This window comes from Saimiri boliviensis, chromosome 2 (assembly GCF_048565385.1).
Source record: "Saimiri boliviensis isolate mSaiBol1 chromosome 2, mSaiBol1.pri, whole genome shotgun sequence".
Taxonomy (NCBI): domain Eukaryota; kingdom Metazoa; phylum Chordata; class Mammalia; order Primates; family Cebidae; genus Saimiri; species Saimiri boliviensis.
This window is the reverse complement of record NC_133450.1, coordinates 139036091-139054816: the sequence shown is the minus strand read 5'-3', so window position 1 is coordinate 139054816 and position 18726 is coordinate 139036091. Positions and strand designations below refer to the sequence as shown.

The window sequence follows — 18726 nt, the reverse complement described above, 5'->3', positions numbered from 1 at the left end:
ACCTGTGTCCCGGGAATACGGGCTCAGCTCCAGTCCCTTAAACCCAATACAACACGAGGCTTTGCCAACCAAATGTGGCCGAAAGACCGCCTATGTGCTGCGGCAGCCCCAGCACCTGCCCCTGGTCGGAGCAGTGAGCACCGAGCCCCGGGGTGCAGTCCCCCAGGGAGGCACGGGCCTCTCCCACAGCACCAAGAAAGACCAAGACAGGAAATAGGAAAAGGGACTTTATTTATTAAAGTCATCTGTGAGTGACTAGTTAAATTAGCATGCCTGACATTAACACTCTGGGTTGAAACCTGCCTCCGTCAAATAATAACACGTGGACTCTCCAAGCAAACGTCTGGGGGCAGTTCAAGTCGCAACTCAAGAGCCCAGAGGAGCATGGGAGGAAGCCATCACTCCACTTCCTAGCGCCACAAGCACTTTTTTGTAAACACCTGTCAGATGCCAAAAATACGGCCTTACACACTACCATCACCAGAGTTTATAAGCAATCAGATCAGAGCACAGGAGCAGCCGCGGTGCCACCAACAGTCCAGGGCCGAGGAGCTGAAGTGTTTCCAGGCGACGTCCGCTCTGCCCTGGGCTGCGCTGGGGGCTGCTGTGGCCGGACAGCTGAGTGGAGCAGTGCCACCTACGTGCGATTTAGTGTCTGGAAGATTCTAGAGATCTGCAGCATGACAGGACCCGTTTCTGGATCGTTCATCCACTGGGTGCTGTTCAGTGGGTTCTCCAGCATGTCTTCAAATGCTGCAGGAGAAACAGAGCCAGCCTGAGTGCCCATGCCCCCAACTCAACCCACAGGCCCCGGCGTGACGAAGCTTCCTAATGGAGAGGGCGTGTCTCCAGGGCAAAGGCCACACAGAGCTCCCTGCGAACTGTGCACTCTCGGCCTGAAACCCACCCAGCTCCATCAGATGCGCCGATCAGATCAGGAGATCCGATCACAATCACGTACTCAATTCTGGCGGGCAGCCGCCAGGGCACAAAAATCATCTCCCCCAACAACTCAACTTCCAATCCCACCCTGAGAAGGTCAGCAGATGCAAAAAGGTCATACAAAGGCACTGCTGCAAAGTTAACAATAAATTGGAAAACCATAATGCGCAGCCTTAGAAAAATGACTTCTTTAAAACACCAGCACTCTAAAAATGCAGCACAGCACTTCCTCCAAACGAAAACGTGGGTCTTCTGAAAAGCTTTATACAACTGCTTCCCCGAGCAGCTGCCTTTTAGCAGACAGCTCTCCGCTCCCCACACTGTGAAGGAGCACAGGGTCTGCTGGCTGCCGGCCCTCTGCCTGATCGATGGCTCCACTCTGACCTGAGACCCACGGGAGCACTTACAGGCTCCAGGCAAAGTGCTCACTACAGGAATTCACAGCCATTCACGGCCCAGGAGCCGGTGGCTGAGCAGAGCTCAGAGTGAACCTGACTTGGCTCTGTTCATGACTGGACAACCCCCAGGCCCTAAAGCAATCCCTTGGTGTTCTGATTTAAAGTCCCTGAAAACTACTTCAAAATCTCAGAAAGAGACCAAGAAAGGTAACGCCAACCCAGTGTCTCTGAGAACAAACTGTAAGGTACAAAGCAGCTGTTCCCACACAGGGCGGGGAACTTCATCTCCTCTCAACAAACAGCAAAATAAATTCTGGAAGGATCAAAGAGATGAACAAAAAGACGAAGAAAGGGAGTTAAATATGAAAAACCACACAGATGATTATTCATCTGAGGAAGGACTTTCCTTTTTGAATTTTTTTTTGAGACAGAGTCTTGCCTTGTTGCCCAGGCTGGAGTGCAATGGAGTGATCATGGCTCACTGCAGCCTTGAACTCCCAGGCTCAAGTGATCCTCCCACCTCGGTCTCCTGAGTAGCAAGTATGCCACCACATCTGGCTGATTATTTTTTCTTTTTCTTGTTTTTTAGACGGAGTCTTGCTCTGTCGCCCAGGCTGGAATGTAGTGGCTCATCTAGGATCACTGTAACCTTTGCCTCCCAGGTTCAAGCGATTCTCCCACCTCAGCCTCTTGAGTGGCTGGGACTACAGGTGCACACCACCATGCCCAGCTAATTTTTTCTTTTTCTTTTTTTTTTTTTTGAGATGGAGTTTCGCTCTTGTTACCCAGGCTGGAGTGCAATGGCGCGATCTCGGCTCACTGCAACCTCCGCCTCCTGGGTTCAAGCAATTCTCCTGCCTCAGCCTCCTGAGTAGCTGGGATTACAGGCACGCGCCACCATGCCCAGCTAATTTTTTGTATTTTTAGTAGAGACGGGGTTTCACCATGTTGACCAGGATGGTCTCGATCTCTCAACCTTGTGATCCACCCGCCTCGGCCTCCCAAAGTGCTGGGATTACAGGCTTGAGCCACCATGCCCGGCCCAGCTAATTTTTGTATTTTATTTTTAGTACAGATGGGATTTTACTATATTGGCCAGGCTGGTCTCAAACTCCTGACCTTGTGATCTGCCCGCCTCAGTCTCCCAAAGTGTTGGGATTACAAGTGTGAGCCACAGTGCCCGACCTGTTTTTTGTTTTTTTTTTTTTAGTTGATAGAAGGTCCTGCTATGTTACTCAGGCTGGTCTTGAACTCCTGAGCTCAAACAATCCTCTCACCTCAGCCCCCTAAAGTGCTAAGATTACAGATATGAGCCACCATGCCTAACCTGAGGAAAGACTTTCTTCTGTGTATCTTAACTTTTGTATGTCAGAGAATGCCACACAAAATTAGAGGGCAAAAACAGTTTACAAAAGGCAACAAAAGTAGATGTCCCTAACATACAAGAAGCTATTAAGAAAGCTCTAAGATTAATACTGCAATTGAGAAACAGATGGGCCAGGCGCAATGGCTTACGTCTACAATCCTAGCACTCTGGAAGGCAGAGGTGGGAGGCTCGCTTGAAGCCAGGAGTTCAAGACCAACCTGAGCAAAAAACACGAGATCCCATCTCAACAACAACAAAATTGGCTGGGCATGGTGGTGTGTGCCTATAGTCACAACTACCTGGGAGGATGACGACTTGAGCCCAGGATGTCAGAGCTGCAGTGAGCTGTGACTGCACCACTGCACTCCAACCTGGGTGACAGAGCAACACCCTGTCTCCAAAAAAGGAAAAGAAAAAAACCAGATGACAGGCATAGGCAATACGTAAAAGAAGAAATGCAATGGCTAACTGAAAATATCCAACACTGCCAATAACTAAAAGGAATACAAATTAAAACAATGGGGGTCTTGTCTATGACATGGAGGTAGGCGAGTGTGTGTGCTGGGGGACAGATTTTGCATGGGCAGTGGTGCCATCACTGCACTCTAGCCCGGGTGACAAAGCAAGATCATGTTTCTATTAAATAAAGAAAAAAGGTTTTTGGACAGACTCCGAGGCAGCACACACTAATATCCTAAGGTATACAAGCAGCAGGAGAGCTAGGAGGAATATGCTCTCAGTGTGAAAGGAATCACTAAGAATAAAAATAAACTCACAAAGACCATTCTCAGGTTTTAGAATTTGGGTACAAAGAAGATCCCTACCTCACACCACACACATACTTCTGGGTAGATTATGGACTTAAATGAGAGAAACTTCAATGTTTTTGGAAAAAAATTAAGGAAAATGTATTTCTGACTTTGGAATAGGAGGGTTTTCTTTAAAGGTTCACATTCTAAAAGAAAACACAGACACACTTAAGGACATTAAAACACAGAATTCTGCCCATCAGCATGAGTAAATAAGTCAGAATCTAATCAATAGCATCTGCAGCACAAATAATGGGGAAAGGGTCAGGATCTAGGAGGTGAGGACCTTTCTGAATGAATAAGAAAACAATCCAAGAGAAAAGCAGGCCAAATGCCCAGCAGAAGCCCTCTCACGGCCGAGGTCCTACAGGTGGCCAATACGCTTCTGAAAGGCCAGCCTTTAATCAATATCAGGGCATGGCTGTTACAGCACCAGAGACACCTTCAGCCTACTTAGGTAGCAAAGGCCCTCCCAACGTCCAGGGCCTTGGCTCCTGGGGACCAACAGGAACCCTGCAATCCCAGCCCTAGGTATTCGGCCTAAAGAAACCCTCATCCCAGCTCCCTGGCAATGGGAACACTAAGAGCAGCACTACATGCAGACAACCCAAGGACCGTCAGATCCCTGGTGCCTTCCATCAACGAATTACTCCACAACTCCCACAAAGAATGCAGTCAGTCAGTTACAGAGGCCTGCTTGAAATGTGATTCTACTTACACAAAGGCAGCAACAAATGAGAGATTGTTTGAGGAGACAAGAATACAAGAAAATGCTACAGAAAAGCAGAGAAGTAAGCCATGGCAACAGCGATGGCCACAGTGGAGAGAGGGGCACCCCAGGCCCAGAGCTGAATGGTAGATACATGGCTATTAGTTTTATTATTTAAAGTTATAGCATTATATATACTTTTGTATGTAGGTATCTCACAACAAAAATAAACAATTACCAGTGAAGTCCCTGACAAAGAGTAAGACCACAAGCCCAAACCACTCCTTGTCCTCACGTGAGTTCCTAAGCTGCTGGTGCAGTCTCCACCCTGCTGCCCTCAGAAAGCCACTGGCACTGGTTTTCTGAAGACTGTATCAGACTCATTGTGCAGGAGACAGTCACATTGCAATCAGAACCTGACCTGCAGGACCCACAGTGACACAGCAGAGCTATACCTGCGGGATGCCAAGGTGTATGGCAGGACATGCCACCAGGGCACAGTGACCCTCAGTGTGGGATCCTCCACGATGCCTCCACAGCACCTGCGTGTCCTTCGGGGGAACAGCCAGCCTCCCCCACCGCGAGTGAATGTGAAGAAGGTGCACGTACCTAGCAATGTTTTCGGGTTGGTCAGGCCCAGCTGCACTACTGGGTTATCCAGGATGGCCTGAAAGAGAGGACTGTCGGGGTCGATGCCCTTGTCCAGCTCCTCTGGGGAGGGCTTGCGGTCCCCCAGCAGCCACTCGCACTGCAAAGGCAAGAGCACCAATGCCACCATTAGCCCTTCAGTGCCTCTGCAAGACACCACCAGGAGCAAGCACCCTGCTGAGTTCCCGCTGAGGCCCCAAGGCTGCTCTCACTGGAAGGGACCCTACCATGAAGACAAACCCAGCCCAGATTCACTGCTGTGCATGTCAGACCAGGCCAGAGAGAGAAGGAAGAGCTGGTCTGCTTTTCTTTGCAGACCCTGGCATTGCAGAGGTCACTGACTACTGCCACTTCCCCGGTTACCTGGGCCAGCATGGTCCACCGAGGAGTGTTGGGAAGGCAATTAACAAACGTACCAAGCACCCAGCTTGCCTGTGGTCCTGATAGGGGCAGTCAGTAGTGCTGGAGACATTAGGATACAGGCTCATCTCTGTCTCGGAATTGTGAGCTGCCAGCTCTGCTGGTTAGTGGGGGGTGGTGTTGGCCACCACGGGGCCCTCCCCAGGCAGAGCTTCATCAGCCCAGCTGGACACAGGCACAGGACGGGAATCATTCTGAGTCAGTTTAATAATATAAATGGGCTGGGTGTGGTGGTTCATGCATGTAATCCCAGCACTTCAGAAGCCAAAGCAGGAGGATCACTTAAAGCCAGGAGTTCAAGACCAGCCTGAGCAACAAAGGGAGATCTCGTCTCTAAAAAACTAAAATCGATTAGCCGAGCATGGTTGTGCATGCCTGTGGTCCCAGCTACTCAGGAGGCTGAGGCGGGAGGATCACTTGGGCCCAGGAGGTCGAGGCTGCAGTGAGCGTGATCACACAGCTGCACTCCAGCCTGGGGGACACAGTGAGACCCTGACTCCTAAAACAATTTAAAAAAAAAGATAAATGTACAATTACCTATCCATAGAGTATGCACACATAAGGCACCGTTTTAGAAAGACAAGGCCTAGGCCGGGCGCAGTGGCACATGCCTGTAATCCCAGCACTTTGGGAGGCAGGCAGATTATGAAGTCAGGAGTTCAATACCAGCCTGACCAACGTGGTGAAACCCCGTGCCTCCTAAAAATACAAAAAACATTAGCTGGGCATGGTGGTGCATGACTGGAATCCCTGCTACCTGGAAGGCTGAGACAGGAGAACTGCCTGAACCCAGGAGGCAGAGGTCGCGGTGAGCTGGTATCACGCCACTGCACTCCAGTCTGGGCAATAAGAGAACGACTCCATCTCAAAAAAAAAAAGACTGGAATTTTGTGTTTTTACATTTTTTTATTCTTTGAGACAGCTACCCTATCATCTCACTTAAACAGCCACTCACTTCACTGCACGTGGAAGCAAGCAAACACACGGCCGCCACCATGCACAGGCAGTCAGGACTGAGGCTCCCAGCACCCACCCCGCCCACCACTCACTCACCATAGCCCAGTACTCACTCACCACAGCCCAGCACACACTCACAGAGCCCAGCACTCACTCACTGAGCCCAGCACACACTCACAGAGCCCAGAACTCACTCATTGAGCCCAGCACACACTCACCACAGCCTGACACTCAGACCAGCACTGAATCACCCAGCCCAGCACTCACTCACCATAGCCCAGCACCCAGCCCAGCACTCACTCACCATAGCCCAGCAATCACTCACCACAGCCCAGCACCCAGCCCAGCACCCAGCCCAGCACTCACTCACCATAGCCCAGCACTCACCACAGCCCAGGACTCACTCATCCAGCCCAGCACTCACTCAGCCAGACCAGCACTCACTCACCACAGCCCAGCACCCAGCCCAGCACTCACTCACCACAGCCCAGGACTCACTCATCCAGCCTAGCACTCACTCAGCCAGCCCAGCACTCACTCACCACAGCCCAGCACTAACCCAGCCCAGGACTCACTCACCCAGCCTACCACTCACTCACCCAGCCAGGGACTCACCACACTCTGACACTCATTCACCACAGCCCAGCACTCACTTACCCAGCCCAGCACACACTCACCGAGCCCAGCACACACTCAGAGCCCAGCACACACTCACCGAGCCCAGCACACACTCACCACAGCCTGACACTCAGACCAGCACTGACTCACCCAGCCCAGCACTCACTCACCACAGTCCAGCACCCAGCCCAGCACTCACTCACCACAGCCCAGCACCCAGCCCAGCACTCACTCACCACAGCCCAGCCCTCACCACAGTCCAGCACTCACTCACCACAGCCCAGGACTCACTCACCCAGCCAGGGACTCAGTCACCACAGCCTGGCACTCACTCACCACAGCCCAGCACTCACTCACCCAGCCCAGCACTCACCCAGCCCAGGACTAACTGACCCTGCCCAGCACTCACTCATCCAGCCCAGCACTCACCCAGCCCAGCATTCACTCACCACAGCCCAGCACTCACCCCAGCCTAGCACTCACTCACCACAGCCGAGCACTCACTCACCACAGCTTGACACTCACTATCTCACCCCAGCCCTCACTCACCCAGCCCAGCACTCACCCAGCCCAGCACTCACTCACCCAGCCCAACACTCACTCAGCACAGCCCAGCACTCACACCCACAGCACACCACCCAGCCCAGCACTCACTCACCACAGTCCAGCACTCACTCACCCAGCCAAGCAGTCACCAAAGCCCAGTACGCACTCACCAAAACCCGACACTCACTCACCACAGCCCAGCACTCACTCACCCAGCCCAACACTCACTGACCACAGCCCAGCACTCACCACAGCTTGATACTATCTCAGCCCAGCACTCACTCACCCAGCCCAGCACTCACCCAGCCCAGCACTCACTCACCCAGTCCAGCATTCACTCACCCAGCCTAGCACTCACTCACCCAGCCCAACACTCACTGACCACAGCCCAGCACTCACTCACCCAGCCCAGCACTCACTAAACACAGCCCAGCACTCACTCATCCAGACCAACACTCACTGGCCACGGCCCAGCACTCACTCACCACAGCTTGACACTATCTCAGCACAGTACTCACACACCCAGCCCAGCGCTCACCCAGCCCAGCACTCACCCAGCCCAGCACTCACTCACCCAGTCCAGTATTCATTCACACAGCCTAGCACTCACTCACCCAGCCCAACACTCACTGACCACAGCCCAGCACTCACTCACCCAGCCCAGCACTCACTAAACACAGCCCAGCACTCACTCACCCAGCCCAACACTCACTGACCACAGCCCAGCACTCACTCACCCAGCCCAGCACTCACTAAACCACAACCCAGCACTCACTCACCCAGCCCAGCGCTGATTCACCACAGCCCAGTGCTCACTCACCCAAGCCCAGCGCTCACTCACCACAGCTTGACACTCACTCACTCAGCCCAGCACTCACTCACCCAGCCCAGCACTCAGCCAGCCCAGGAATCACTCACCCAGCCCAGCACTCACTCACACAGCCCAGCGCTCACTCACCACAGCACAGCACTCACCACAGCCCTGCACTCACCCAGCCGAGCATTCAACTCATCACAGCCCAGCACTGACTAACCACAGCCCAGCACTCACCCAGCACAGGACTCACTGACCCAGCCCAGCACTTGCTCACCCAGCCCAGCACTCACCCAGCCCAGGACTCACTGACCCAGCCCAGCACTTGCTCACCCAGCCCAGCACTCACCCAGCCCAAGACTCACTCACCCAGCCCAGCACTCACTCATCCATTCCAGCATTCACTCACCACAGCCCAGCACTTACTCACCACAGCCCAGCACTCACCCAGCACAGCACGCACTCACCACAGCCCAGCACTCACCACAGCCCAGCACTCACTCACCCAGCCCAGCACTCACTCACCCAGCCCAGCACTCACCACAGCACAGCACTCACTCACCACAGCCCAGGACTCACCCAGCCCAGTACTCATTCACCATAGCCCGACACTCACTCAACCAGCCCAGCACTCATTCATCACAGCCCAGCATTTACTTACCACATCCCAGCACTCACCCAGCCCAGCACTGACTCACCACAGCCAAGTACTCACCCAGCCCAGGACTCACTTACACAGCCCAGCAGTCACTCAACACAGCCCAGCACTCACCACAGCTCAGCACTCACTCAGCCCAGCACTCACCCACCACAGTCCAGCACTCACTCACCCAGCCAAGCAGTCACCAAAGCCTAGTACGCACTCACCAAAACCTGACACTCACTCACCACAGCCCAGCACTCACTCACCACAGCCCAGCACTCACTCACCCAGCCCAACACTCACTGACCACAGCCCAGCACTCACTCACCACAGCTTGACACTATCTCAGCCCAGCACTCACTCACCCAGCTCAGCACTCACCCAGCCCAGCACTCGCTCACCCAGCCCAGCACTTGCTCACCCAGCCCAGCACTCACTCACGCAGTCCAGCGCTCACTCACCACAGCCCAGCACTCACCACAGCCCTGCACTCACTCAGCCAAGTACTCAACTCATCACAGCCCCGCACTCACTCACCACAGCCCAGCACTCACCCAGCACGACTCGCTTACCCAGCCCAGCACTCACTCACCCAGCCCAGCGCTCACCCAGCCCAAGACTCACTCATCCAGCCCAGCACTCACCCAGCCCAGCACTCACCCAGCCCAGTACCCACTCACCACAGCCCAGCACTCACCAAGCCCAACACTCACTCACCACAGCCCAACACTCACCCAGCCCAGCACTCACTCACAACAGCCCAGCACTGACCCAGCCCAGCACTCATTCACCACAGCCAAGTACTCACCCAGCCCAGCACTCACTCACACAGCCCAGCATTCACTCAACACAGCCCAGCACTCACCCAGCCCAGCACTCACTCACCACAGCCCAGCACTTACCAGAGCCCAGCACTTACTCAGCCCAGTACTCACCCATCACAGCCCAGCACTGACTCACCCAGCCCAGCACTCACAACCTAGCACTGACTCACTACTGCCCAGCACTCACTCACCACAGCCCAGCACCCACTCACCACAGCCCAGCACTCACTCAATACAGCCTAGCACTCACCACAGCCCAGCACTCACTCAACACAGCCCGACATTCACCCAGCAGAGACCAGCATTCACCCAGCCCAGCACTCACTCACCACAGCCCCAGCACTCCCTCACCACAGCCTGACACTCACTCACCCAGCCTGACACCCACTCACCCAGCCCAGCACCCACTCACCTTGGGCCACCACTCACTCACCACGGCCCAGCACTCACATGGCCCAACACTCACCCAGCCCAGGACTCACTCACCCAGCCCAGCACTCACCCAGCCCAGCACTGACTCACCCAGCCCAGTACTCACTCACCAGAGCCCAGCACTCACTCACCAGATCCCAGCACTCACCAGATCCCAGCACTCACCAGATCCCAGCACTCACTCATCAGATCCCAGCACTCACCAGATCCCAGCACTCACTCATCAGATCCCAGCACTCACCAGATCCCAGCACTCACCCAGCCCACCACTGATTCACCATAGACCAGCACTCACTCAAACAGCCCAGCACTCACTCACCACAGCCCAGCACTCACTCACCACTGCCCAGCACTCACTCACATGGCCCAACACTCACCCAGCCCAGGACTCACTCACCCAGTCCAGCCCTCACTCACCCAGCCCAGCACTCACCCAACCCAGCACTCACTCACCCAGCCCAGTACTCACTCACCGGAGCACAGCACTCACTCACCAGATCCCAGCAGTCACTAGATCCCAGCACTCACCCAGCCCAGCACTGACTCACCACAGCCCAGCACTCACTCACCACGGCCCAGCTCTCACTCTCCACGGCCCAACACTCACTCACCACGGCCCAACACTCACCCAGCCCAGGACTCACTCACCCAGTCCAGTCCAGTCCTCACTCACCCAGCCCAGCACTGACTCACCACAGCCCAGCACTCACCCAGCCCGGGATTCACTCAACCAGCCAGGGACTGACTCACCGCAGCCCAGCACACACTCACTCACCCAGCCCAGTACTCACTCACCACAGCCCAGCAGTCACACACTACAGTCCACCACTCACCCAGCCCAGGACTCGCTCACCCAGACAGGGACTGACTCATCACAGCCCAGCACTCACTCACCCAGCCCAGCACTCACTCACCCAGCCTAGCACTCACTCACCACAACCCAGCACTCACTCACTCAGCCCAGCACTCACTCACTGCTGCCCAACACTCACCGCAGCATTCTGCTGGTTGTTGTTCACTCTGAGGGCGTCTATCACCTCCTTCTCGTCGAACCCCATCTCCATCAGGGAAATGACGGCCTGGAGGAGAGCACAGCCGTGAGCTCGCTGCATGGCAGGAGGCCAAGGCACCAGCACCCACATGCAGGGAGGCTGCTCTGCTCCACGGCACCCTAGCAGAGGGGCTCTGAACAGCACCGGACGTTCTCCGTCCGAGTTCTCCCCCCTCACAGCTCTACTGAAACACAGCTTGGTTTGAGGCATCCTAAAGCCCAGGAATGCCGGTCTGACTGTAGTCAGCAGAGCCAGGGGGTCAGTGCAGCCCCCGGGCTTGTCTTCAGGGAGCCGCAGGTTGTGGCCTGCAGAAACGCATCGCTCATGTGGACACGAGGCGGTCAGGCCAACCTCAGACTCTTTCAGGTTTGTCCCGGTGCCTACGTGGATGAGACTATCTCCGCAGACACTGCAGGCGGACCCCAGAGGGCCTTGGTAGCCAAGAGTAAGTGGCATTAACAAAGGCCATGTCAGAAAATGCAATTTCTGTGCAAACAAACATGGCATCGTGATCTGTGAAAAAAGGTTTTATTCAGATTTTTATCTTAGAAAATCTTAACACTAATTTTTTAACTTTTACTACTGAACAAAACTTAAACTACAACTAAACACAGGCTAACTCATTCTGGGGGAAGGACATACATTTTCTGGACAGAAATCATGTAACAAGATAATACACCCTTTACCCTGGAGATTTATAACACAATGTTTAAAGGGGTCCATTTTAAAAAAATAGAATAAAATGAAGGCTTCATCAACATTTCAAGGGCCACTCCTAATCCCTGCAAGGTCAGCCCCCCGACCCTCTTGAAGCCCCCAGAGTCCTCTCTCTCTTTGGCAGTTTTCCGGCCACTGTGAGCTGGTCCCAGGGTGCTGGCCCCACAGAACTCCCAGCAGCCCCCGGGCTGATTTCATGCAGCAACGCACCCCACAGACCGTGCGCATCCACAGCCAGTCTGAACTCACTGTCAGATGCTTCAAAGGGAACCGAGTAGAACAAGACTTCAGCTATGGGTAGAGCTCAGGAAGGATGCTGGCTGAAGATAAATTTGCGCATGGTCAGTTCAAAAGTCCCAGCCAGGTGCAGTGGCTCATGCGTGCAACGCCAGCACCTTGGGAGGCTGAGGCAGGTGGATCACTTGAGGTCAGGAATTCAAGACCTGCCTGGCCAAAGTGGGGAAATGCTATCTCTACTAAAAATACAAAAATTAGCTGGGCATGGTGGCACACACCTGTAATCCCAGCTACTTGGGAGACTGAGGCAGGAGAATCACTGGAACCCGGCAGTTGGGAGGTTGCAGTGAGCGGAGACAGCTCCACGGCACTGCAGCCTGGGTGACAGAGCGAGACTCCGTCTCAAAAAGAAAACAACTCTGCATCTTCGCCAGGCGCAGTGGCTCACGCCTATAATCCCAGCACTTTGGGAGGCCGAGGCGGGTGGATCACAAGGTCAAGAGATCGAGACCCCATCTTGGTCAACAAGGTGAAACCCCGTCTGTACTAAAAATACAAAAATTAGCCGGGCGTGGTGGTGCACGCCTGTAGTCCCAGCGACTCGGGAGGCTGAGGCAGGAGAATTGCTTGAACCCAGGAGGCGGAGGTTGTGGTGAGCCGAGATCGTGCCATTGCACTCCAGCCTGGGTAACAACAGCGAAACTCCATCTAAAAAATAAAAATAAAAAACAACTCTGCATCTTCTACTCATGGCCCATCGCACTTGCCTTCCTGAGCCACACCCTAAGTCCAGGAGCTCCAACAATGAATGAACTCTGGAAGAGGAACCCACCATACAATCAATATTTTGATATCAAAGTCATAAAAAATAGCCTGGAATCTACCGACTTCAAAAACAGGAAGCCCTCGCCCTCGTTTCTACCTCAGCCCGGGAAACGATCCCCAGCAATCCTGAGGCAACACCTGCCAGCTCCGCCCTGCCTCCCAGGTCATGGGGCAAAGACTTGGGCAGCTTTGGGAGAGGGGCTTTGCACTCTGGGGCCCTGCCAGCTCTGCCCCTGGACAGCAGGTACGTACTCTGTCTGCCGCTGGGGGGAGGGGCAGCGGGAAGGCTGTCTGGCCTCAAGTCAGAGCTCTCCAACCCTTTCCCGCTAACTAAGCTAGTTTCTCGATCCCTGCCTGACCACTGCCTGATCTCACAACTTGGAAAGAAGATGAAGGGTAGAAGGGCTGACATGCTGGCCCCTCAAGCCCGGACCACCTTGAATGACTGTCATCAAAGAAGACATTCTATGGAACGTTCTGACACAGAGAGACGACCAGAAGGAACGGCAATGAGGAAGATCTTGGGAAAATGAGCACATTAAAATTGTTAAGAATGAGCATCTGTATTTAACAAAAAGGCTTAAGATGCCAAGAAAGAATATGGGTAACAACCTCTCAGAGCCCATGCAGAACCACAACACAGGAGCGTGCCAAGTCCAACCTCAGAGCACGAAGGACCAGCTGGAGAGCGGCCGCTCCGCCCAGACAGGCTTCCAGGATCACATGTGAACTTGGCTCCCTGGGAGTCAAGGACAGCGAGACAAACTTCTTGCTACACCTAGAAACGCTAGACGAAAATAAAGCAAAAATGCTTTTAGGCGGGACACACTGGCTCACGCCTATAATTCCAGCACTTTGGGAGCGCAAGGCAGGAGGACCACTTGAGGCCAGGAATTCAGGACCAGCCTGGGCAACACAGGGAGATCTCTATCTGTATACAATTTTTAAAATTAACAAATTAGTCTGGTGTGGTGGTGCATACCTGCAAGAGCTACTCAGGAGACTGAGGTAGCCACGAGGATCATTTGAGCCGAAGAGGTCACGGCTGCGGTGAGCCATGACTGTGCCACTGCACTGCAGCCTGGGTGACAGAGTGAAACTCAGTCTCAAAAGAAAAAAAAAGATGAAACGAAACTTTTAAATGTGCAACTAAACTCACAAGAAAGGGATATCTACAAGTGATAAAAACCAAGAAGGAACAGACAGAAAGCTAGCCCTGTGAGAGGGTGTGAGTAGGGCTGCCCCGGGAGGGTAGGATCTGATGTCCACACACAGAACGTGCACCCTGGGCCCATGGGAGGTAGGAAGTGGGAACTGAGACCCTCGCTCAAAACCAGGACCCTGAAAAGAGAAGACGGTCTAGAAAAGCATTTGTCTCAACGGGATCTAACTGAAGAGCTTCTGCACAGCAAAGAACGACCCTCCGAGTGAGCAGACAACCCGCAGAACGGGAGAACACTTCTGCCATCCGGCCATCTGACACAGGGCTAATACCCAGACCTACACGGAACAAACACATTTACAAGGAACTACCAACCCCAATAAAAAGTGGGCAAAGGACATACCAGACACTTCTCAAAAGAAGACACCTGGCCGGGCACAGTGGCTCGTGCCTATTATCCCAGCACTTTGGGAGGCAGAGGCAGGCAGATCACTTGAGGTCAGGAGTTGGAGAGCGGCCTGGCCAGCATGGGAAACCACGTCTCAACTAAAGATACAAAAATTAGCTGGGCATGGTGGTGTGTGCCTGTAGTCCCAGGTACTTGGGAGGCTGAGGCAGGAGAATCAACTGAACCTGGGAGATGGAGCCTGCACTGAGCCCACGCCACTGCACTCCAGCCTGGGCGACAGAGCAAAATTCAACATCGCTGATCATTAGAAAAATGCAAATCAAAACCACAATGAGATACCATCTCACGCCAGTCAGAATGGTGATTAAAAAGTCAAGAAGCAACAGATGCTGGTGAGGCTGTGGAGAAACAGGAACGCTTCTACACAGTTGGCGGGAATGCAAATTAGTTCAACCCCTATGGAAGACACTGTGGCATGCGGTGATTCCTCAGAGACATAGAAACAGAAATACCATTTGACCCTGCAATTCCATTACTGGGTATATACCCACAGGAATAGAAATCATTCTATTATAAAGATACATGCACACGTATGTTCACTGCAGCACTAGTCACTACAGCAAAGACATAGAATCAACCCAAATGCCCATGGATAAGGAAAGACACCAGACAGACAGGATCAAGAAAATGTGGACACCATGGAATACTATTCAGCCATAAAAAGGAACGAGAGCCATCCTCAGCAAACTAACAGAGGAACGGAAAACCAAACACCTCACGTATTCAGGTGGAGCTGAAAAATGAGAACTCAGGGAGGGGAACAGCACACAGTGGGGCCTGTCAGGGGCTGGGGAGGGAGAGCATCAGGGTGAATAGCTAATGCACCCTGGTCTTGATACCTAGGTGACAGCTTGACAGGTGCAGCCATCCGCCACGGCACAAACTTCCCTGTGTAACAAACCTGCACGTCCTGCACGTGTATCCCGGAACTTAAATTAAATTACATTTTAAAAGAAAGAAAACCATTTGTCTCCACGGACCCTGTGCAGGGAAGACCTGAGCTGGGAAGCCAGGGGTTGCACTGCAGGCCGTGGGGGGCAGGGCCGCACGCAAAACCAGCGGAAGCAACTCGGAATCGCCCCAGGTGGATGTCTACAGCCTAGCCACTTGGAACTCCATGGGAAACACAAGCCCCGAAGGTGGGGCCACTGAGATGAGGAGAGCCTACAGACGGAAACGCCTGAGGGAGCGGATCTACCATCTAAGCTCGTGGGACAGAACCTCAAAGGAGGAAGTAAACTCGAATCGAAGAACAGGGAGACTCGGTGACGTCAACCACAAGGTGCCAGCGAGGAAGGTCCACATGCACAGGCAAAGGGACCCTTCAGCCCTCTGCAGACGGCACCGGCTGGAGGGCTTGAGCTGCCCCTCGCTCACGGGCAACCCCACGGCAAATGAGCCTCTGGTCTCTGGGCAGGGCACCCCCCACAGAGAGGCTGCCGAACAGGTACGGCGTGTGGCCCACAGGAACTGTAAAACGGCGAGGTTTTCAAACGGTGACAAATATGGCGACGCGGAGGACGCTGGGCCGGGGCCGTCCGGATTCGAGCGAGGATGACGCACAGGCATGCTCAGGAACTCAGGCCACAGACCCCGGGCCCGCCTGTAAACGCCTTCCCCAGCTTCCGTCTCTCCTGCGACAAGAGTCAGCTCAGCCCAAGGTCAGCCTCACAGCCCCAGTCTCCTTTACACGGTGCGACCTCAAGGGAAGACACAGCGACTCTGCCTGGCAACAGGTCTAGTAACACATACCCGAGCATCAGCCCGAAACTCCCTTTTCCTCCGGATCTTCTTGAAGATTTCCGTGAGCTCATCTCTGGCCTCCTCGTCGGTGCTGCTGGTGCCTGCAGTGGCCTCGGAGGTGGCTGCTGCGGCTGCTGCAGCCCCCTCGGCCCCTGAGGGAGCTTGGCCTGGAAGAGGCGTGTCTATGGTCGGGTCTTCTGCGTGTTCGATGAGCCACTCCATGGCCTGAGGCACCGACATGCTGCAAGGCAAGAGACTCTTTCCAACACCCCCAGCCTAACGGACCTTCCCCTCCTGTCCACTCCCAGGAATTGGACAGGACCTTCTTCACCTCCCCTGCCCTCCCCTCCTCTCCTCTCCTGTCTTCTTTCCAACACCCCCAGCCTAACGGAGCAGGGCCTTTGCCCCCCGTCCATTCCCAGCAAGAGCCTCTGCTATGGAAGTGACTTCTCCAGCATCAGCCGCTGACCCTTATGGTGAGAACCTGCATGAACACAGGTGCAGCTGCAGCTCGGGTCCTTGCCTGAAACTACTTTGAGACCCTGGGCAGAAACAGAAGCCCATTTCTAAGGAGAGGCAAGCGGACCCAGAGGTCTCTGCTGAGAGCTTAGGTATGGCTGCCCCGGGCTTACAGATGACTCATTTTAGATCTGAACACAGAGGCAGGGCAGGTGACTCACGCGGGAACCCAAAGAAGACTGTTAGAGGCTTCACCTGGAGTTCTCATACAATGGCCCAAAGAGAATTCACAGAACGACTGTTCTCTCACATGCACCCCAAAAACACTTTGGAGGCACACATTTAAGAAACCTCTTCAAAACCCCATACATATTAGAAATGATTCCACCAAACAGAGAGTTTAGGGTGGGAGGACGTCACCCGCAGGGAGAGTCCCACAAGACCAGGCCCCACGTGTCTCGGCAAGGGCAGGGGTGACTCCCACGCACTGGTTCAGTTGAAGGGCCTTGGTAGCTCTGGTCTCGGGAAAGCCCATCTCCGTGAGCTGCCGCAGGGCAGCCTCGTCCACACGCTCATCCTCATCCTCGTCCAGCATCGCTGAGGGGAGATGACAGGGTCATGAGGGCTGCAGCCTTGGGCTCAGGGGCCTTATTTGAGCACAAACACTTCCAGCAATTATCTTGAGACCTCCCGGTATCTGAGCTCGACCTGCCCGCCCACCCTCAGGCGTATGGATAGCAGTGAGGCAGCCCCCAGGCCCTCATCAGCATGGAGGCTCCACAGAGAATTCTCCAGCGAGAATGAAGCACCTGCTGTCACCGGGGTTGGCTCATACCATTCGCCTTCTTAAACAATTCCACCGCATCCGGGTTCAGCGCTAACAGCTTCTGCGCCACGTCGATGAGAGACACCAGTATCTTCCGGAGTTCTGTCTGGAACTGTGGTGAAAAAAAGATCAGTTTAACTGTGCAGCACACCTGCTTGGATGTACTGGATGCATGACTTGCTCCCCTGTCCTGGAACTCTGATTCTGACGGCAGAGATGACACTGCCTTCTGGCAAGACAGCAGGATCAGCTGAGGACAACGCGGGGGATCAGCAGGGCCAACAGCCTCCCATGAAGCCAGCAGAAAGGGAGAGGAACGCCTGGTGACGGTCACTCAGCGCTGGCCTGATGCTCAGCCTGAGCCAGTGAGGAAACCACTGGCCCAGCTGGCGCGGGTGTGGGGCAAGCTGAAGCCCCCTCTCGGCTTCACTGAAGAACACAGACTGATCTGAGGCTCCACAGCCGCGACTCTGCCAGCCCTCAGCGGAGGTGTGGCTGCCCCTCAGCCTCTGCAGCGGCCCGTCACTGTCCTCCCCCCACAGGAGGAGTGCTGGGACGGACGAGAGACGCCCTCCAGGACAGCTCCTGACTACGGGGCCTAGAAGTCGGGGGTCAGCCATCCCTTCTCTCACACAAGCGTGAGCCTTGGTGTGGACACCACACTAGAGAAATACCTCTGAGCTAGACACACACAAGATGGGAGAAACACACGCTGGCCACTGGGGAAAAGCCACCGTGCCCTGGTCAGCATGGAACCCTCTGGAAGAGACCCCAAGAAGTTCACTCCTAAAACGAACCAGTGCTCAGGGCAGTGCCCTTAGGTCGGACTGGCATCAGATGAAGTTGGAAGCCAGCAGTCCTCCTACCCTGGCACAGCTCACGCCCGCCCTGCCTACTGGGCACCCACGTGAGCACTGCAAACACTTTTCTTTTTTAACTTAGAACGTTCTGATCCAAAATAACTCACGGGTTCAGATTTCTAAGAGTTTTGCCGAACTCAGGGCCGGACTGAGGTTCTCCCAGGGGCATCTATCTTTTTGGTCCTGCCTTCAGATGGCTTTCCAACTTCTTACTTAGAGATCATTTTCGATTTACAGAAAACATGCAAAG

At 54.2% G+C, this 18726-nt stretch overlaps 1 protein-coding gene across 2 annotated transcripts in view; it reads right to left on the bottom strand.

The window, feature by feature from the left end:
* Positions 1-214: 214 nt before the first annotated feature.
* The window catches only part of UBAC1 (UBA domain containing 1), a 31588-nt gene continuing 13076 nt past the window's right edge, over positions 215-18726 (bottom strand). For both annotated transcript variants that reach the window (XM_039461422.2, XM_074394511.1), the window contains 6 exons: positions 17626-17728; positions 17279-17387; positions 16341-16572; positions 11119-11205; positions 4834-4972; positions 215-753 (listed from right to left, as the gene is read on the bottom strand). In XM_039461422.2, the coding sequence (XP_039317356.1) occupies positions 638-753; positions 4834-4972; positions 11119-11205; positions 16341-16572; positions 17279-17387; positions 17626-17728 (786 nt within the window). In that variant the 3' untranslated portion in view covers positions 215-637. The remainder of the gene's footprint in view (positions 754-4833; positions 4973-11118; positions 11206-16340; positions 16573-17278; positions 17388-17625; positions 17729-18726) is intronic.